The sequence below is a fragment of the Mus pahari genome, chromosome 1 (assembly GCF_900095145.1).
Source record: "Mus pahari chromosome 1, PAHARI_EIJ_v1.1, whole genome shotgun sequence".
Taxonomy (NCBI): Eukaryota; Metazoa; Chordata; class Mammalia; order Rodentia; family Muridae; genus Mus; species Mus pahari.
This window is the reverse complement of record NC_034590.1, coordinates 144177068-144199347: the sequence shown is the minus strand read 5'-3', so window position 1 is coordinate 144199347 and position 22280 is coordinate 144177068. Positions and strand designations below refer to the sequence as shown.

General features: G+C 38.7%; 2 protein-coding genes across 5 annotated transcripts in view; one reads left to right on the top strand and one right to left on the bottom strand.

Annotated features, from left to right (window-relative positions):
• Nucleotides 1-12697, top strand: part of Atad1 (ATPase family AAA domain containing 1) — a 45954-nt gene extending 33257 nt beyond the window's left edge. Inside the window, exons 9-10 of the mRNA XM_021195744.2 lie at nt 8566-8699; nt 10855-12697. Coding sequence (XP_021051403.1) covers nt 8566-8699; nt 10855-10975 — 255 coding nt within the window. The 3' untranslated portion in view covers nt 10976-12697. The remainder of the gene's footprint in view (nt 1-8565; nt 8700-10854) is intronic.
• A 4727-nt stretch (nt 12698-17424) lies between these two features.
• Nucleotides 17425-22280, bottom strand: part of Papss2 (3'-phosphoadenosine 5'-phosphosulfate synthase 2) — a 71299-nt gene continuing 66443 nt past the window's right edge. For 2 of the 4 annotated variants that reach the window (XM_029536582.1, XM_029536586.1), the window contains exons 11-13: nt 21181-21449; nt 19981-20210; nt 17425-19175 (exon numbers count right to left, since the gene is read on the bottom strand). In XM_029536582.1, the coding sequence (XP_029392442.1) occupies nt 19034-19175; nt 19981-20210; nt 21181-21449 (641 nt within the window). In that variant the 3' untranslated portion in view covers nt 17425-19033. The remainder of the gene's footprint in view (nt 19176-19980; nt 20211-21180; nt 21450-22280) is intronic. The other 2 variants (XM_021192670.2, XM_021192677.2) reach the window with 1 other exon arrangement.

Below are 22280 nucleotides of genomic sequence, written 5' to 3'. Positions count from 1 at the left end.
TTAAGATTTATTTATTTATTATATGTAAGTACACTGTAGCTATCTTCAGACACTCCAGAAGAGGGCGTCAGATCTTGTTATGGTTGTAAGCCACCATGTGGTTGCTGGGATTTGAACTCCGGACCTTCGGAAGAGCAGTCGGATGCTCTTACCCACTGAGCCATCTCACCAGCCCCCCACTTTAATTATTTTTAAACTCTCCACTGGTTAATATAACTCTTAAGTACCATGTATTTGATGTAGTTTTTAAAGAGTAACGTATCTGCAGATTAAAATACTGTGACATTTTCCACACCATTTTATGCTATGTAGGAGTAGTTTGGTTTTTTTTTTTTTTTGGTTTTTCGAGACAGGGTTTCTCTGAATAGCCCTGACTGTCCTGGAATTCGCTCTGTAGACCAGGCTGGCCTCTAACTCAGAAATCCGCCTGCCTCTGCCTCCCAAGTGCCAGGATTAAAGGCCTGTGCCACCACGCCCAGCTATAGGAGTAGTTTTTAAAGAGGTTTTCCTGTTTGTTTCTTGGTTTAACTTCCTTGCTGTACCTTTAAAACTGAGGTGAGAGTTTAGAAGTGATGACAGTGGCAGTGGTCTGCACACTTAGAGTCTCAGCGCTCAGGAGGCTGACGGACGCGGAGGGCGGTGCGTCCAAGGGTAGCCTGGACTGCCAGGTATTTGTAAGAGTTTGGTTTTCTTTCTTACAGATTTCGCCTATTTTTTGAATGCAGTATTTTTCATAAAGGGACTGCTGTGTTAGATTTGCCCTTTGTCTAATGAGTTGTAAGCTTTTTGCCGTTTCTTACGTCTTTTTTTAAAAAAGAATTCATTTTATGTACATTGTAGTTGTACACAGCAGAATTCAGACATACCAAAAGAAGGAATCCAATCTCATTACAAAAGGTTGTGAGCCACCACATGGTTGCTGGAAATTGAATTCAGACCTCTGGTAGAGCAGCCAGCACTCTTAACCTCTGCGCCATCTCTCCAGCCCAAATAACGGAGTTCTATCCATGCCAAACTTGTCGTCTGGTCACTGTGAACTCTGAGGGGCCCTTCGAACCAGCATCATCCCGTTCCTTCCACTTTTCCTGTGACTTCCACACTTTTTATGCTTGCCTGTTGTAAATCTTTTAGTGGTAGTCTTGAAAAGATTCTTTTTACTTTAAAATTTTAACCACATTCATATTTCATCTAAACATTTGTAATGATTCGTTGGAATTACTTTTTTTGGGGTGGGGGTGGTTTCAAGACATGATTTCTCTGTCCTGGAACTCACTCTGTAGACCAGGCTGGCCTCTCCTCCCAACTCAGAAATGTACCTGCCTCCGCCTCCCAAGTGCTAGGATTAAAGGCGTGCGCCACCACTGCCTGGCTGAACCTTTATTATTATTATTTCTTTTTTGGCATTACTTATTTTTTTTTTAAGTTTGTATACAGATTTCTTTTTTTTTTTTTTTTTTTTTGGTTTTTCGAGACAGGGTTTCTCTGTATAGCTCTCGCTGTCCTGGCACTAACTCTGTAGACCAGGCTGGCCTCGAACTCAGAAATCCGCCTGCCTCTGCCTCCCAAGTGCTGGGATTAAAGGCATGCGCCACCACGCCCGGCTTCCCAGTTTTCTTCTTTAAACACATCCTCCTCCCAGGTTTATATCATTTTAGGAAACCTAGCCCACTGAGTCCAGTTAGATCTTCTCACATACATGGGTATCTTTCTATACTTTAGTATCCTTCACTATACTTTTCATTTCTCAGATCTGTTTACTGCTCTAGGATCTCCTACTTGCTGACTGAGCACTTACTGTCACCGAACAGCATCTCTGACCTGTTTGATAGTTTGAAGTTGTCTAAGTCTGTTAATCCATAGTTAATAACTTATTCCTTCATTAACCACGTCTCCTGTTGTTCCTGTTTCCTCTCTTTCAAATTGTTTGTTTTTCACAATGCAAGTTCTCACTGATAATTTGGTGGCTCTTTTTGCAATTTGGTAGTTGGGTCAGGACACTGGGTGGAATGTGGTTAATGGTAGAGGAGAGGTCACAATGGAAAGGACTCCTTAGGTGGCTCGTGTTCTTCCATTAGGAAGGTACACTAATCAGGGTGGCCTTTTTCTTAGGTTTTAAAATTTTTGATGTGGGGCTGGAGAGATTGCTCAGCGGTTAAGAGCACTGACTGCTCTTCCAGAGGTCCTGAGTTCAAATCCCAGCAACCACATGGTGGTTCACAACCTTCTGTAATGAGATCCGATGCCCTCTTCTGGTGTGTCTGAAGACAGCTATAGTGTACTTTTATATAATAAATAAATCTTTAAAAATATAAAATAAAATTTTTGATGTGCTTGAAATTTATGTGGATCTTAAAACTATAATGTGGACCTAATGTGGGTCTAATTCAGCTGTCTCAATGCCAGTTACTGAGTGTCTTTTCCTTGCTAGAGTTTGTTATCATGTCCTTGTCTGGATCAGCTGATAATGTCTTTTGGGTCTTTTTGTGCTAGTATTCAGTACTCATTGTTTTCTCTTGGAGACAACTGTAATGTCTTGTACTGTTAGACCTAGTTGTTCCTCCACCCCCATGGGGATTTTAGGATCAATTTGTCTTATTACTAAAGAGCAAAAAAATTAGTATTTCTTTTTTTGGATGGATCATTATTTCTGATAGTGAATCTCTTTCTGGTTTTACATCTTTTTTCCTGACAACTTTCTTGTTATCCTTAGGAGCAGTGCTTTAATTAGTTTCTTTTAATACAAATTATATATAAATATAAATTACAAAATTTATATATGTGGGTTTGCCTGTATGTATTTAAGTGTAATATGTGTGTGTGATGCCTTGGAGGATTGATGAGAGTTTGATTCCCAGAACTGGAGTTATAGACAGTTGAAGGGCCACTGTGTCAGTGTTGGAAGCATAACCTTGGACATCTGGAAGGGCAGTTGTTGCTTAACCACAAAGCTATCTCTCCAGTGCCCAAATTTGTTTCCTGCTAGGCTGTTTCCTGCTGTTGTAATAGAATATAATAGATTTATTTAGTTCACAATTTTGGATGTTGGAAAGTTCAAGCGCATGATAACAATATGCAGTCACATTCTGATACTTCATCTAAAGCACAGGGGCAAAAAGAAAGCAAAAATAAAAAAATAAAGAAAAATCCCAAACTTGCAAAATTGGTTTGATCATGAACCAAACACCTTCTGTCAGGCCCCACTTCCCAGCATCACTTGAATTTGTCACTTATCAACTGTATAGCAATTATATATACTGTTTATAAAGTTAAAAACTCACCAGTTTACAAGGATTAGGTCTGTGATTATTAACCATTTAGGGAGCCAAGATAAAAGCCAGATAGCCTTTTCTAAGAAATTACATATATTCATGTTTTTTTTAGTAATTTCAGAAAAATTCTTAAAATACTATATTCTGGGTAAGGAATTTACATCTTAGACAAATGGCTTTTTGCCTTTTAATTGAATACTTTATAATTATTTAGAGGAGAATTTTTTTTTACTTTTTCATTACTATTCTTTTTTAAATTATATTATTATTATTATTTTCTTTATTTACATTTCAAATGCTATCTCGAAAGTTCCCTATACCCCTCCTCCCCCGGCCCCTGTTCCCCTACCCACCCACTCCCACTACTTGGCCCAGGCCTTCCCTTGTGCTGGGTCATATAAAGTTTGCAAGACCAAGAGGCCTCTCTTCCTAGTGATGGCCAATTAGGCCATCTTCTGCTACATATGCAGCTAGAGACACAAGCTCAGGGGGTACTGGTTAGTTCATATTGTTGTTGCACCTACAGGGATGCAGCCCCCTTCAGTTCCTTGGGTACTTTCTCTAGCTCCTCCATTGGGGACACTGTGTTCCATCCAATAGCTGACTATGAGCATCCACTTCGGTGTTTGCCAGGCACTGGCATAGCTTCACAAGAGGCCGCAATATCAGGGTCCCTTCAGCAGAATCTTGCTGGCATGAGCATTAGTATCTAGGTTTGGTGGCTGATGATGGGATGGATTCCCGGATGGGGTAGTCTCTGGATGGTCCATCCTTTCATCTTAGCTCTAAATTTTGTCTCTGTACCTATATCCTTTCATGAATATTTTGTTTCTTATTCTAAGGAGGAATGAAGTATCCCCACAATGGTCATCCTTCTTGGTTTTCTTCTGTTTTGCATAATGTATCTTCGGTATTCTAAGTTTCTGGGCTAATATCCGCTTATCAGTGAGTGCATATCTAGTGACTTCTTTTGTGATTGGGTTACCTCACTAAGGATGATATCCTCCAGATACATCCATTTGCCCAAGAATTTCATAAATTCATTGTTTTTAATAGCTGAGTAGTACTCCATTATGTAAATGTACTACAGTTTCTGTATCCATTCCTCTATTGAGGGTCATCTGGGTTCTTTCCAGCCTCTGGCTATTATAAATAAAGCTGCTATGAACATAGTGGAGCATGTGTCCTTATTACCAGTTGGAAGATCTTCTGGGTATATGCCCAGAAGAGGTATTGTTGGGTCCTCCAGTAGTACTATGTCCAATTTTCTGAGGAACCGCCAGACTGATTTCCAGAGTGGTTGTTCCAGCCTTCAATCCCACCAGCAATGGAGGAGTGTTCCTCTTTCTCCACAACCTCGCCAGCATCTGCTGTCACCTGAATTTTTAATCTTAGCCATTCTGACTGGTGTGAGATGGAATCTCAGGGTTGTTTTGATTTGCATTTCCCTGATGACTAAGGGTGTTGAACATTTTTTCAGGTGTTTCTCAGCCATTCAATATTCTTCAGTTGAGAATTCTTTATTTAGCTCTGTACTCCATTTTTTAATGGAGTTTTTTGAATTTCTGGAGTCCAGCTTCTTGAGTTCTTTGTATATATTGGATATTAGTCCTCTGTCAGATTTAGGATTGGTAGAAATTAGAGGAGAACTTTTTATAGGTACCGTGCTATTTGAATGAACCACCGTCCATCGGTAAACCTTTCACAGAGGAATCAGTCTAAAAACACAGTAAATTAGCAAATCTTCTGAACTAGTGTATAAATATTGTTCCTAGAAATAATTAGAAGATAGTTGAGGTAACCAATATAGTTATTTAATTTAAAATAATTTAAGCTTGTCATGGTGGTACACTCAACCAAGTTTTACGATTTGTGAAGCTGAGGCAGAAAAACTGAAAGTTGAAGGCTAACCTGGATTATAATAGCAAGACCCTGCCTCAGCACACCACCACATGAACAGGAATTTACGTATATGGTATATTGAATAAGTAGACAGCTTGTAACTTTTTTTTTTCCCTTTCAAAACAGGGTTTCTCTGTGAAAACCTGGCTGTCCTAGAACTCACTCTATAGACTAGGTGGGCCTCAAACTCAGAAATCCCTACCTCTACCTCCTGAGTGCTAGGATTAAAGGCTTGCAATGCTACCAGGCCTGTAACATGTTTGTAGCAGCAGCAGCAGGGTATATATATTACATATATATACAATATATATATATTGTAGCTGTCTTTAGATACATCAGAAGAGGCCCTTGGATCCTGTTACAGATGGTTGTGAGCTAGAAATGTGGTTGCTAGAAATTGAACTCAGGACCTCTGGAAGAGCTCTTAACCACTGAGCCATCTCTCTAACCCTTAATTTTGTTTTTTAAAAGCCTCACATTAATAGCGTACATTTAATAAAGGCAGCATTATCATGTGCTAAGTAGAATCAGAGTTTATTGTGTAAGCTGTTAGCATTTAAGAAAGATATGTTACTACCCTGTTTGCAAAAAATTTTGCTCATTTGCTTCATAGTTAATGTTTGCTCTTTATATTCTGAAATGATAGGTGTATGTCCAGGTGCAGATGGATTTCTTTTTCTAGTGAAATTTTTATCATTCTGCAATGACTTATTTCCTCAACTATACATTTTGAATAAATATTATACTCTAGTCCACCTCAATCTGATCTACCACAACTAAAAGCACTGTTACATCCATTCCCCTTCATATTTGCCTTACGTATAATTTTTTATCATCTATTTTTAACTATATATTTTTCTTTCAAGTAGAACATAAAGCCTACTTCTTTCAGCTTATGTGACTGTTCTAATCTACAGCCACAATTTTATCATGTCTATATCTTGTGTTAGTTTAGTTGTTTGCAGTTACTATGTTATAAGCTTTAATTGATTTGTTTTTCATTAAGTTCTTATGAAATGTGCCTTCTTTTTTGCTTTCTATCCCCCCTGCAGTCTCATGTTCAGTAGTGTATTTATATTTCATATTTCCTTTTTTTCTTTCCGTATTGATTTTGAATTCACATACACTGGATAGTACTGTAACATTTCATGAGATGTATATGTAATGTTTAGCCTCTGCCTTCCTCAGAAGTGTCCTTACTGTACGTGTTTCCTGTGTCTTACAGAGTCTTTACTTAGGAGTTTCCTTTTGCTTCCTATACCCTAAATTAAAGATTGTTGTTAGAATAGTCTATCTTTTTTTTTCCTTTTTATCAAATACAAATAACTTCTATACCTTTTTTTTTTTAAAAAAAGTACTTGTTTATTACTACTACCATTATTATTATTATTATTATTATTATTATTATTATTATTATTATATGTATAAGCACTCTAGCTGTATGTACACCTACATGCAAGAAGAGGCATCATATCTATTTACAGATAGTCGGGGCCTACTATGTGGTTGCTGGGAATTGAACTCCGGACCTTTTGGAAGAGCAGCCAGTGCTCTTAGCCGCTGAGCCATCTCACCAGCCCCGCCCAACTTCTCTTCATTTAGCATTTCTATTTAAGGAGGATGATACTAATTTGAAGGTCAAGTTGCAGAGTTGAATGATGAATGTGTTGTTGAAATGAAGAAAACTTAAAACATTCCTAGAATTAGTGGAAATATAAATAGCATTCCAAAATCTATGGGATCCAAGAAAACAGTCCAAAGAAGGAAACTTACAGTCCTATGTTCCTGCATCACAGTTAGATCTCAGATAACCTGACGATGCCTGTTAGGACATTGGAAAGTAAGAAAGAAAAAAATTCCCAGAGCAGTAGACCATGTGAAATAACTAAAATCAGGACAGAGATTAATGAAATAGAAACAAACAAACAAAAAATACAAAGAATCGGTGAAACAAACAGTTCTTTCTTTGAAAAGATTGACAAACCTTGAGTCCAGTTAATAGAAGAGAAGACCTGAATGATTAAAGTCAGAGATGAGAAGGGAAGCACTATAACAGTACTAAGGAAGTTCAGAAACCATGAAGGCAATAGATTTAAAACTGTATTAAACTAGGAAATGTATAGAAGTTTTTACATGACTTACTAAATTTAAACCAAGATGGGTAAGTAGTTTAAACCTCTCCATAACAAGCAATGAACATGAAACAGTATTAAAAATCTCCCAGAAGGACCTGGAGACGGTTCAGTGACTTAGAATACTTCTTGCTCTTGCATCCACATGATGGATCACATCTGTTCTACTCTAGTTCCAAGGATCTGATGCCCTCTTCTGACCTCCGTGGTCATCAGGCATACACACTGAACATATATCTATATGGGCAAAACATACATGTAAAATTAAATAAATATAAAAATGTTTAAACCTCCCAATTAAAAAAACGCAGGGCCAGGTAGATTCAGCACAGAATTTTAGAGCTTCAAAGAACAGCTTAATCCAAAATTTGTCAAATCATTCTTTAAGAATTTTATAATGTCTCCTTTTAAAATTTGTTAGTTTGAAAAACGTAGGTATTTTGTGTAGCCTTAGCTGCTGGCTGACCTGGTACTTAATAGGTAGCCCCAGGCTAGCCTTCATTCCCTCTTGATGTGCCTCCTGAGTGCTGCTGGGGTGATAGAATAACAGGCATCAAAGCACCCAACTTATTTTTTAATCTTTTTTTCCTGTATAGAATTACTGTTCTTAAAACAAAATATTCCATAATTAGAAATTGAGTAATAAAGGTGGCCTCCATTCCTTAGGAGTGAAGAAAATTATTGTGGCAAATGGGTATATGGTGAGAAGCTAGGGATGGACGTCTGCTGCCTCTTCACATGCTGCTTCTATGACCTGTCTACCCTAGCCCAGCCTTCAGACTATTAATAGAGTATGAAAAGTGTGCTGCTTACTTGCAGGATTAAATGAAAATTATATGTCTAAGCTGCTTAGCATTGGAAATGAGACCTTAGATTGTGGATAATAAACATGAATACATTGATTTTCTTGTTTATTTTTTCCCTTGTTGTACATTAGTGTGTTTTAAATTTCCCAAGCCCTGTAAGCTTAGATAGAAAGACAAAACCAAGTGCTAAATTGAATTAGTATTCAGGTATCATTGTGCTAGAAAGGAATTTTAAGTGTAAAGACAGACCCAGTAAAGACACGTGCACATGTTTCAGATGTAATGACAAATAATGAAAATAATTTTTTTTTAAATTACAGTTTTATGGTACTAATAGCTTGCCGTTTCTCTTTACTTGGCTGTTACAACATTCTGAACATTAATTCTCAGATGGATATTTGTAAGTATTTTGCTTAACTTTATATATTTATTATAAACATTTCATGTTTGTTTAAGGTGGATAGACATGTAGATCTTCTAGAAGTTGCCCAGGAAACTGATGGATTTTCAGGAAGTGACCTGAAAGAAATGTGTCGGGATGCTGCCCTCCTCTGTGTCAGGGAATATGTCAATTCTACATCAGAAGAAAGGTAACTGTATAGACTCAATTTCTGATATTTGTCAAACATTTTTGATGAGGTGATTATTGTTGTTTTGCTTTATACTAGATTACTTTTAGAAAAAAGACAATTGAATTAGCAACTTGTGCCTTTATTATTTATTGGCATTTTCCTGTATGTGTGTATGTATATGGATATATGTTCATCTGTGTGCACACAGGCTGATGTTGAGTGCCTTACCGCTCTTTACTACCTCAGCGTTTGAAATGATGGGGTCTTACTGACCCAGAGGTCTCCAGTTATACTAGATTGGCTGCTCAGTGAGCTCTAGAGACCCTCTGTCACAGCCTTTACACTCCTGGGATAACAGGCACACTCCACCTTTTCTTTTTTTAAATGTGAGACAATACTCAGGTCCTCATGGTGGCCTAGCAAGTGCTTTACCTCCTGAGCTACTCCTCTACCCTTACTGCCATTTTCCTAAAGACGTCTGTAAATGGAAAAATTGCTGTGGGGATGTTGTAGAATTAAGGGGCAAAATGCTGAGTTTTATTTGATAAACAATGGGGTGAGTCACAGAAACCCAGGCTTGCCCTCTTTGTTAGGAAAACGGGGTTCTCTCGAATCTATAGATTATTTCTGTACCTTAAAATTCCTTTCTGTGTAGAAATGAGTTTGTATCTTTCAGAAACTTCACACATAAGGAAGGTGTGTGGGGCGGTGTGGACAGGGCTTCAACTTAACAATAATGCAGTTACTAACATGTAACATGACTCCCATTTCACTTGGAACCACTTTGAAAGTGTGGTGAGTTTGAGAAATCAACTTTGTCATCCTTATTTCAGAAAAAATAAGTTAACCCTGAATTAACTCCTTGGAGAAAGATTCTGAAAAGGCCTTTTTCCCGAAGCTGCACTACACCTTGTATCTTTTAAGAGTGTCAGCTCTCTAATAAAGAATTTTTTAGTAAATCAATATACCTTGAGCTCATGTTAAAGGAGTTTGCCAATTCTTCTCTTGCTCTGAAGTTTTCATACCATGTGACCCTGACTTGCCAGCCTGTGGTATCCATGCATCTAATTACAGTGTGTACCATAGTAAGCTACTGTTAAAACTCATTCACTTTTGCATGAAGTTCCTGCCATACAGTAGCATCATACTGCTGCCTCCTGCCCCATGTGAGAGATGCATCCCATGTGTGTACTGCCCATGTATAATTCTAGCTATTTCAGCACATTAACATCACAGAAATCTACCTTCCAAAGATCTTTCTTCTAGCAGAAAAAAAAAAAAATAAAGAAACAAATAGCATATAAACTTTGCTTAATTAATTACATTAATAATGAAAGAAAAACCTTGGAAAGCCCTGAAAATTTCAGTGGGAAAATCTGGTTATTAGACTTGAATCATCCTGTTTTCCCTGAAACATTTTTTCACCAAGTGTCTGTAAACTGTCAAGTAGCAGAATATACCAGGGGTTGTTTGTTGTTGTCTTGTTTTTGGTAAAGTGAAGGGGATTCGAATTATTTGTTTTTTCAAATTGAGTGTTAAATTTTACTTCTATCTTGTAAAAGGCTATACAAGCACATAAATCTATTTATATGCCTAGGAATGCTAGATTTTGGTCCTCTATTCACAAGAGTAACTTGATTTCCTGGTTAGAATTGTGCATCTGTTTGAGTAGCTTTCTTTAGTGAAAATGTGCTGCTCTTATATTCTTGGTGTGAAGTGACTTACACAGCCATTTTGCTTTGCTACCTCCTACTGCTTTTTAAAGCTGTCTTTCAAGGAGCTGGCTCAGTGCACTGGCTCACCCACAAGGTGGTTCACTATTGTCTGTAACTCCAGGTCCAGGGAATCTGCTGCCCTCTTCTGACCAGGCTCTAGACACATCCATAGTGTACATATGTACATGCAGACAGACACTCGTACACATAAAGAAAAATAAAAATAAATCTTAAAACAGTGTCTTTCATATACTCATATATAGATACCTTCTAGAATGGGTCCAATGTGTTGTCATTCTCTTTGGGCTCTTGAAGGAGGAAGAAACTGTTGTTATACTCTTGTGTAATTAAAAACAAATTCATTTTCAACATATGCATCTTTTGAATCTTGGTAAAATATTTTAGGTAGGTATACTCTAAAGAGATTTGGCAATTTGATTGTTTTATTTACATTTTAGTCATGATGAAGATGAAATCCGGCCTGTGCAACAGCAAGACCTGCATCGGGCAATTGAAAAGATGAAGAAATCAAAGGATGCAGCCTTTCAGAATGTTCTGACTCATGTTTGTTTAGATTAGGAGTTAAAGATCATTTGTACTGTTCAGTGATCTCGTGGGATGTGCTCATCTGTACAGTAGTGAGGGAAATCCAGGCATGTGGTTACATACTCAGATCTTTGGTCTGTTATATAAATGGGGTTATTGCTTGTCAGAAATCATGAGGAGGAAACTGAGTGCAGCCTGAGTGTGGGTGCTTGTTTGACCTTTTTAGCCATATGCTGTTATAGCCTTATAGAGTCTAAGCTGGTCTTAATGTAGTAAATGATTTGTCGAGTCATTAGTGAAGAATGGATTGTGGTTAGGTGCTGGTTTCTAGACATGTGAGTATGAATGTGAGTGTGTGTGTATGAGTGTATATCAAATGTATATATCCACTTTTTTAAAATATTCTGTAGATAGGTTTGAATTTAGAAGCTTTTTTTCCCCCCAACTACTGAATCCAAAAGCACCAGATAGTCTGTAGCAAAACTGGGATTTAAGGCAGGATTTGACAGATCCAGTGAGATTCAGCCGTTCCTAGGTGTCACTTGTTTGGGCCGTTTTTTTTTCTTTAAAGTTGAAAATTTCCTCTGCGGTTGGTTGAATCAACCACATCTGAATATGAACATGTCTCAGTTATAATGGTTGTCAGGAGAATCAGATAACTAACACAATTTGCTCAGTGATCGGCAGTGAATCCACCTCATCCTGCTATGACACCGAGTAGACTTTTTGAAGTTTTACACTGAATTACATTAAGAAGGATTGAAAACCTTTCAAAAGAAAGGGTTTGTGAAACCTCAGTACTCTTTAATGTGTGTACATAATTCTCAGTGTAACAGGTCTGTAACTGTACTCCTTAAATGTTGTTTGAAAGTTATATGTTCTTTAATTATGTTCAAATTTCATTTGGTCACTCAAACAAAATGATAGTTTATATAAATAGTCAACACTAAATGTGCTAAAAAAATACTCACTTTGTAACTTAAATTAAAAATTTTTCTCATTTATAGTATAAAATGTGTTCAAATAATACACTTCAAAATTCTTGTGTTGTATCTGTAGTCACTTGATGCTATGTGAACCACATATAAAACTCTTCCTTTTTCAAACCTCCAGTAGCCAGAATTCTGTTTCAGGCACCTTGACGTGACAGAACAAGAGTACAGCGCCACAGCACAGTCCTAAGGTGCCTCTGGATCACCAGAGAGATTAAACGATGACAAAAATGCTTTTGGTTTTATTATTTGTTTTATTTCTTTGAAAACTAAGTTCTCCTATGTTTACTGAGTTAATTTCTCTAGTAATGTGTCTCACAAGAACCTACCAGACACTTTCTTCTTCCATTTGTGTTTCGGGGTTATAGATTGCAGGAGACTACGTAGGATAGCAAAAAGCAAGCTGGGCAAGATTGTAAAGATGATGGGAAATGAATGCTAATACAAGCCGCCAAGAAATATATCCTGTTTTTATAATTTACAATAAAAGGCCCTTTCTTTTGATTCTTGTTTTCCACTTAGTTCTTGATTGTTTTCAGTTGCTTTGATTGCGGATTTTGTTGTTTATAAAATTTGTGTTTGGACAGTTTTTATATTGCAGTTGAGATTTCACATTTTTATAGCAGACATTTTAATGTTGATTTATTCTGTTTAAATATGAGTTTTAGTAATTTAATTTCAATGTAATGGCATGTTCAGAAATGATTGATGTGTATATTTTTTGTGTCTTTTTCATCTTCTATTAAATTCAGATTATCCAATTATAGCACTGAATTTTTATGGTTCTAACCAGATGAAGAGAAATACACTAATCCCAACAACCATGACTCCTGTAAGCATTAATAGTCAGAGAAACTATTTTCATATAATTTAAGTAACTTTTGAGTGTTTGTAATTTCCATTCTGCTTTAGAGAGACATTTCACATACGTGGTTGGCTGTTAGGTTTTAAAGCATTTGCTTTGGGTTGTACACATTGAATCAGGCTTACGGGCTGCTTTGTTTCTGTTCTGATCTCTGAGGCCACTGTGGCACCTACTTTTAAGGAGTTGGGACAGTGCGATAGCATGGAGGCGCTCAGTAGTGTGCCTTGCAGTCACTGCACAAATGTCAGCTACTATGTTACTGACGGCATTATCTTGTCCACCCAACTGTGTCTCAGTCTCCAAGCCATTTCTGTCATCTCTAGGCCTACACTCTAGGGACTAAGATGAAAAAGCCCTGCGATGGTTCTCTGAAATCTCACTGTTGGATGACTTCCAATTGGTTTGATGTCTCCTGTTTTCATGCCTTTTAAAATTGAGATTTTTAAACTCAGTGTTTGAGTCAGTTTTGACTTTGAGTCAACTTTCACTACCTCTTTCCTGCTGAATCCTACTCCCTACCTGCAGTTAAAGCAGGAATTCATTAAGAGCTGGGTTGAAATGATATAAATATTTTGCTATGGACCATAATAAACCAGTATTATTTAACATCTGTAATTTACGGGTTTGATTCGAGATGACGGTGTCTGGAGGCTCAGCTGCTTGTGTAAAGGTGAGAGGAGCATCTCACTGGTTGGCTTTGTTCTTCTACAGTAGGTGGGTTACTTGTGAACATCTTGTGGCTTTCTTCTGGATGAAATAAACTGGGTACTGTATAATTACATGTTTAAGCCTCTCTTAAAGGTGAGGGTATAGCCTACATGAATAAAATTCCAGCATTGTCTTGGTATCTCAAAGCTGTACCATCCTCTATGTTTGGGGAAAATTCTGTCCAAAGGAGCCAGAGAAAAGATGTAGTAGTTAGGATCATGTACTATTTGTTCTTGCAGAAGATCTGAGTTTGGTTCCTAGCACCCACGTTGGCCATGTTATACAGTGGTGTATAGTTCCATTTCCATGGGAATCTAATGCCTCTGTGAGCACCTGCATTCACATGTACACATACACCTACCTACTTAGACACACATACACACACAATTAAAAATAATAAATAGGTTGCAATCATATTTAAGAGGACCTGACAATGAAACAATCTAACTGAACCTACTAAAGTAGCTAATGCATAGAAAAGTTACCATGTAAATGAAATCAAATCAAGAAAGTTATTTCACAATGTTAATTGAGACATGCTGGCAAACCTGGTAATTGTTACACTGTTTATAATAGTAGCCAGTGAGAGTATTACTAAAATTCTGATAGGGGTTGTTTTTGTGGTAGTCTTTTTTTTTTTTTTTTTTAACTTTTTTTTTATGGTTTTTTTTATGACTTATTTATTTATTATATGTAAGTACACTGTGGTTGTCTTCAGACATCCCAGAAGAGGGCGCCAGATCTTGTTAAGGATGGTTGTGAGCCACCATGTGGTTGCTGGGATTTGAACTCCGGACCTTCGGAAGAGCAGTCAGGTGCTCTTACCCACTGAGCCATCTCACCAGCCCTGTGGTAGTCTTAATATTTACAATTCTAAACCTTTTTTTGTGGAGACTGGAAAGATGGCTCAGCAGTTAAGAGTGCTTGCTGCTCTTCAAAGGATACAAGGTTCATTCCCAACACCCAGTTCCCTCCTGCACAATTTTCTGTCACTCCCATTTCAGAGACTCCAAGGCAAACTCTGGCGCCCGCAAGCAGCCAAACTCACGCGATGAACACGTTAAATCAAAATAAATCTGCTTTGAGACTGTTTTTAGATAGCTTTTGTGCTTTGAATTAAGATAAAGTGAATGTTAGTGCCATGTTGTGGGACACATAAAAAACATGGGTTTGGAAACCATGATAGTTCAGGTGTTCGTTTTTTGAGAGAGGGTCTTCCAGGCTGTCCTGAAACTCCTGCATCAGTTTACCTGGAGCCTCAATGCCCAGCATGATGGCACATTTCTAACCAAATAACAAAAAGAATTGATAACTGATATGTAAATGTGTAACCAAGAAATAGTGTAGACCACATTGTTTTAAAGATGCACTAGATTTCAGAAATCAGATACTCTACAGATTGCATATGTCATTATGCCTCTTCACAGGCACTTCTAGGCCATAGTCACCTTAGAAAGACTACACAACTAGGATTCTGTTGGCAGCAACCAACTGTAGATAATCTAGAATATAATTTATTTGAAGCAGGTGGACCACCTGGCATCAGAGGGGAGCTGAAGGAACCGATCTAAATATTGAGCTCCAAATGGGTTTTATTTTTAGCAAGGATTGCTCAAGGCCGTCTATTATTCCTCCATTGGCCTTCAGGCACTCTGCCTGTTGTTCTGAGAACTCCTTGAATTATTAAAATAGATGGCTTTGAGTATAGGGGTCTGTTGGAGACCTTAAGACTAAGAACAAAAGGAGACTAGTAGTTCATTCTAAAAAATCTTATGGGGAGAGTGTTGGTCAAATAACTTAATATTTTTATACTAGCTTGCATGATACCAGAGAGCTGTGGAAAGTGAAACACAACACAGGTTTTTGTTTCCAGTGAGTGCAAGCCCTTTCCTCTGACAGAGTAAAGGGCAGATTGCTGCCTGTTCCAGTTCCAGTTGCACTGGACCAGTGCTGTGTGTTTAACTGAACAAGTTGGCTGGCTTGGCTGAGCCCGTACTCACCCCTACACCAGCTTTTCCATCTTGTTTGCTTGAGTTGGGAGGAGTTTGGGTTCCACCTTCAGACGTTTGTAGCTTTCATTTGTTTTTAATTCTGAAAGGTGGAATCTTGAGAACATACAAGGCATCTAGACCTGGCGTGTTCCTGACAAAATCCAAAGAAGCGGGATTATAGCCTGGCACTCTATTTTTATAGGTGTGTTTCCAGTTGCAGTTTGTCCCAATAAATACACCGTTGTCTTCAATCTGTCCTGAATTATCCTTGTCTTTGCAAAATCTTCCTGGCAGATAAGCACACAGCTCCTTACTCCATTCATACTAGTCTATTCTCTGCACGGCTTACTTCTCTCCAAATGAAGAGTTTTGGTTTGTTTTTGTTTTCCCCACTCTGATTTGCTAGCCTTAGAATAGAATAGTTTTTCACCTCTAGAACCTGGCTAAAATGTTCCAATCTAGGAAGTGGCCCATTTATTTTTAATAATTTAAGTAAAATAACAATTTGTAGTTCCTTTGTTTTCTCCTCAGATCATTGGTGGCTCCTTTTATCAATTAGTAGGGCACAGAAGTCCAAGAAATGTTTATGTACATGTGTCACTCTTGAGGAAGTACAAACAACATTAGTACTTGGAATGCATATAGTGAACTGTTTGAATGTCATCTTCGTTTGGTAACTGTTCTCTGTGTGTGAGACCCAGTAAAAGAATTCCCCAAGGAACTATGTTGATGCCAGGGTTGGGAAAGTTCAGTATCCCTATGAAGACGGTTCTCTAACTGTGCCTCTTAGCAGACAATGGAAATTTGAGCCATTCAAAAGCTGCACCATTCCCTTAAACCTTTAGACACAAGAACAACCTGTTTGTCTGTCAGATTCACTGGTTTCTTGCCTGGAAGGACACCTATGCAGAATCTAAATGCTTGCTAGACTCAGATGCCAAATAGAAACGTGGGGAATGGGGGAGGGGGAATGCAAACTTGCTGTTCTTAGGAACCAAGATTGGTTTCTTGCAGGACAGATGGATTAGAAAGAAATATTGGGGCCTGATAAATATGTATGCCTTTCCAGGATTTGTTTGTACTTCCTCAAGAGTGACACATGTACATAAACATTTCTTGGACTTCTGTGCCCTACTAATTGATAAAAGGAGCCACCAACTATGATCTGAGGAGAAAACAAAGGAACTACAAATGATACCATTTATTTGTTTGTTTATTTGTTTATTTATTTATTTAGAGACTGGATCTCATGCAGCCCAGGCTAGTTTCAAACTCACTCCATAGCCTAGGAAACATTGGACTTCTAATATGCCTGCCTCTACCTCCCAATGCAGGAATAAACAAGTGTGCCACCGTGTCTAATTTATACAGTGCTGAGAATCAAACCAAGGCCTTTGTGCATGCTAGGCAAACAGTCTACCTGCTGAGCACCAAGTGATAGCTTTGAGTTGGCTATTACATTACTAATATTTATGGTGCTACTAATATTAATGGTGAAGATCAGTAGCAAAGAACTTGCACGATGCCATTAGAAGTACATCAGGCACTCAGGAAGAAGCAAGAGCTGTGTGCCTAACGCCCCATCTTCCCCCAGGGTGAGAGTGGAAATGTACTGCCTTAGGCACACAGAATACTGGCTGCTAAGGAGGGTCTCAAAATAAGATCTGTTCCTATAAGAGCAAGGGCTTTGGCTTCATCACCTTAGGTGGTCTTGCAGTGAAATTCTGGGCAGAGGGGCATAAGTAACCCAGTCACCTCTGAGAAGCAGTTGTCCAGCTAAGACTGAGTCATTTACATCTGAAAGTCAAGTGTGAAAACGATGTGAATAAGGGCGCCTGGAAGAGAGTTGACACTGCTCTCCAGTTAGACATTGCTCTGACACCCTGAAGTGGCCATTGAGGCAGTAACCAAAAGCACCAGCCAGCGTGGTCTTTGAGAGATTTATTGAATAAGAACAGGTATCAGCGGGACACTGAAACAGTTATACTGTGTGCTACAGCAGAAAGGCACTTTACTGTCGTTAAAATCACAACTTCATTTGCTAAGGCACTACAACCCTGTCATGTTTTCAGTGAATACATAGCTTTAAAGGCAGCAGTGAATAGCTCTGATGTAAGTGAGCACAGGCACCATACAGTTGAAGACTCACTTTGCTGTGGTCACAGTATATAACTTACTCTCAATAGAGCTCTTCCTAGCATTTTAAAAAACGTGGCAGTATGAAAAAAAATCAAGTTTTTCTTTTCAGTCTGTGGTCTCTTCCAAAGAAACCTGTATGTAAAGATGCTTTTTCTTTTATGTAATCCTTGGCAACAATGAACCATGCATAAAATACCAAAATTCCCTCTTAGCAAATAAACCATCAAAGGACGTCTCACAACAGTTTTCATTCTGGAAACTTATAACATCAAGAGTTTGGGATACTCTAAACCTTCTGTCTCCAAGGTGGTTGCTTTTTAGCATCCTCAAGGAGAGCTTCATTAAGTAGCTTCAAGAAATCGGAACCTGTTCCTGTGTTGTCTAGGGTAGGCAGGGCCCTGGCATAGAAGGATGGAGGGCTGGGCAATCTTTTAGTGTTGGCGGTATTCACTAATGTCAATTTTGTATATTACAGTGCTCAGCAGCTCTCAAAGCTTATGTATATATCTTCACTAGGATGATGTTTGGATTTTATCTTTGCTGCAGAAATCAAGTTTTAGCTCTCATTAATATGTGGGTTGGTTTTGATTACAGTGATCAATTAGGTACTTCTATAATAACTATGGCCACAGCAAAGTGTGGGGAAAGTAGTCTACAATATACCCTGATGGTTTAGTCTGTAGGAAAAATTGTTTTGATCAAAGCATACCATACTTTTGAAAAGTGCCAGCCAAACTAGAGTAACTGTTCATAGAAGGCCATTAGAGATTCTCTCTCTATTGGATGATGTCATTTTCATGACAGATGTATAGTTACATTGTTCTTTAAGATTTAATTCACATCTTCACACATACTTTTCTTCCAGTTGCATCTTCAGCTCATACATCAGGCAGTGAGGGTATGTGTAGTCACAAAGTAAAAAGTCCTGATGTAAAACACATTTCCTTTGAAGTGACAGAATGGTGTGTGTGTGTGTGTGTGTGTGTGTGTGTGTGTGTGTGTGTGTGTGTTTTCTTTTGGTAAGTGACACTGAGGTTCCAGGCTGGCAAAAGTAAGCTGGAAAGTATGATTCTGTTCTGGGCTAGTCAGCTAGCCACACAGTCACATTTTTAAGAAATTGGAGACATACCGCTGAGATGAAGTAGAGTGCAAATGCTTTCATTCTGGAATGTACAACAATATTGCTTTCACCTAAGACTCGGTCTCCAGTGTGAGCTTCATAGACATAATGAACTTGGTTTTAAATTATAGGTACAGCTTTTTTACTTCATTGCAAAATACTAACTTTAAAAAAGTCACCGAGAAGCAATTGGATACAGAGCAGCTAATCACAAAAATAGAAAAAAAAAAAAAATGGTCAGAGAGCACTTGAGGAAGAATCCAGAGCCAGGAGCACCTAGTTGATCTTCTCCAGAGACCTGTAGTAATCTGTCAGTACTTTCCACGCTTTGGGGGCCATGAAGCCATCTGGGGGATCTTCTCCTTCCCTGGCGAGCTTCCTCATGCGAGTTCCTGAGATGAAGTCAAACTCCTCGTGCCTGTCAGTACAGCAACAGAGTTCAGCTGAGGGAAGTAGCTTTAAAGACCCCTGGAGCTACATTGCTAATTTTTTGCATTTCTTTTTTCTTTTTTTCTGTAAACAGCCAAATGTTTTAAAATGGGCAGTTGTCTCAGTCTTTAGCTCCGAATCTTGTGGAACAAAGGAGGGATAAAAGCAGGTGTCTACACAGTGGTTCTTGCACACCTGCTCTTTTATATCTTGAGGCCAGAGATTAACTTGTTGTGTGAACTTGGTATGGGGCAGACATGTGCCATACATAAATGCTCACTCTAAAGTGTCTTTCCCCGTGTCCTTTCACTTTTTAAGTGTTAGGCACTCACAGTGTCTACATAAGGCATATCTATGGAAAGGAGCAATTGTATTACTGTTTTGGAGCCTAGCCTGGCCTAAAGCTTGATGTAGCTAAAGATGACCTTGTAATTTTAACCAGCCTGCCTCTGGTTCCCTTGTGCTGTGACTGTTGGCATGTAATATTATGCCCAGCTCAAGAACTTTCTGTGGGGTTCCTAGAGATCAAACCCAGTGCTGTGCACATACTAGGCAAGTATTCTGCTAGTAAGCTATATCCATCGGACCAAAGAGAAATGTTTACGGACCAACACCTACATGCAGAGGACTCTGCCAACAATGTCAGGGGACACAGCATTTGCAAGAGCAGGTCTAACTCAAGAGTGTCTTTCCTATTAGAAGCCTGTAGACTGGAGACTTTTCCAGAGGGTCAAAATTTTCCCTCATCAGGACAGTTGTTATGTCAAATTTTTTTTTCTTCTTCAGAAACCTACCTTGTTGGATCATAAAAGTCCATGGCCTTTTTAATTTTATTGTAGGCAGCCACTCGGAATGGAATGATTTCCACAGAGGTCAGGCCAGGGGCCATACTCAAGACCTTGCCCCCGTGGGTAGGTTCATACAGGTCTTTCTTTGTCTCAGGATGGGGCATTCCTGCAGGATCCCTACCCACAATGTAGAAATTGGCTCCTGCAATCATCCGGCACCTGCAATGCCACTGGACCTGGAAAATATCACATAGGGGACATGATGGTCAGGGGTTCCTCTTTACGCTGATTCTTCTAATTTTGCTTTTGAAGTGATTGAAAGGGGCAGGTCACTTAAAAGTAGTGGGGACATGTGTGAGGTTAAGCCTCTAGCACTATTCAAGCTGGGTTATATTGGCTAAGACTGGAGTTTTAAAGTCATGAGCTATAGGATTCTTTCTTAATAAAGCAAGCAGCTAAGAATACTTACAAAGGACTCTGAATTACAGATTCTAAGTCATCACCTGACTGCCAACAATGAACTAATTACTGAATTACCTTCTAAACAATTCCTGGGTTATAGGAGCCATATAGAGCAATCGGAACTAATAAATTGTTCGTTTAGTGGTGGTGAATGAGAAAGGTTGTCCTTAGTCTCAGACATTTAAACACTTGGTCCCAAGTTGGTGCTGCTGTTTAGGTGGTACAATCTTGCTGACAGAAGTATGTGACTAGGGGCGAGCTTTTGAGTTTAAAAAGCTTCATCTACTTCCAATTTGCTCTCTGTTTTGATTCCTGCTTGTGGTAAAGGATGTCAGCTCTCAGTTTCCTTCTCCTGCCCTCAAGCCTGCCACTTGCTGCCAGGCTTCCCTGCTGTGATAGACTTACCACCCTGGATCCATAAGCCCACACAACCTCAGGTTACGTGGGCCATGGTGTTTTATCACATCAACAGAAAGGTGACACGAATACTACTTGCCCTATGACTCAGGCGAGCTGTGCTATCTATCTATCTCAATCACGTCCAACCTCCGTATTCGCCAAGCAATGTGTTTATGTTGGACTTGATGCTTCTAGCATCTTTACAAATGCAAATTAGAAAAAGTTAAGCTGGGGTGGGGAAAGTAGAATCTTCTCATTAAGAATTGATTCCCAAAACGTATTTACCCTTCTAATAAGCTTTAGCCGGTGTTCTTAGTGTTTGGCTCAGCTCAGGGAATTGCTCACCTCTGTGGGACCAGCGTATAACATAGGAGATGGAAAGATGGCAACAATAGTTGACTTGGGATCCAGGACCCCTTCCTCCAGTACAGCTGCATGCTGTTTCATCCTCCATTCCAGAGGTACGTCATCGTCCTTGGTCCAGCCCCCAAGAGGGTGGAGCAGGAGGACTGGGTGCTTGTAACCCCTCTCCAGGAGCCTGCGGCGGGTGTCCTGCATCAGTAGAGCATGACCATTGTGGACAGGATTGCGCAACTGGAATGCAAACACGGCATCTAGAAAGGAAGAGCCAAGGTTCAAAGTTAACAATACTGCTTGTCTGTAAGAACAGATGGGAGGATTCAGTCTGTTGATAATGGGAGAATATGCCTGGGTTGTTAACTCAATTGCTAGGACAGGACAGGATGCAGAGGCAGGAAGCCACACAGGAGAAAATAGGACTCAGGAATTAAAACAGGTGCTGTCTACACTTTTTCTGAAACCCTGGACTCCAGCATTTACCTGCCCCCTTGTACCTTTATGAGCCCACATATAGAGCCCACAGAAATGTGCATGGAGACTACAGTCTACAGATGAAAACCAATCCCACATTCTCCTTAAATCCTGAAAACAATGGCACTCAGGATGGACTCATTTTTTTTTTTTTGTCTAGTTCTAAAATCTAATTAATATATTTCCATTGTAGGAAACTTAGGAAATATAAAAAAGCCCAAAATGAATAATGAAAATCATTGCTTCCCATCATTACTTCTCTCTTAAAAGTACAGAATGAAATGCGAAGAGGGTTCCTTTCTTGTTCCACCCCCTACCCCCTACCCCAAGAGGTGTCACTGGCAGTCTGGTGCTCTCAGAGTCCTTTGTGCTTCTATAGACAGAAGTAGGTTAGGCTTTTTTTTTTTTCTCAATTTTCTTGTTTCTCAACATATGTCTGTGCTATATATATATATATATATATATATATATATATATATACTGTGCTATATATATATATATATATATATTGTTCTGCAAATGCTTTTGCACTTGACAGATATACTCTAGGAATTATTCTACACTTGTGTATTTTATTTTATTTATTTATTTTTTTTAAAGATTTATTTATTATA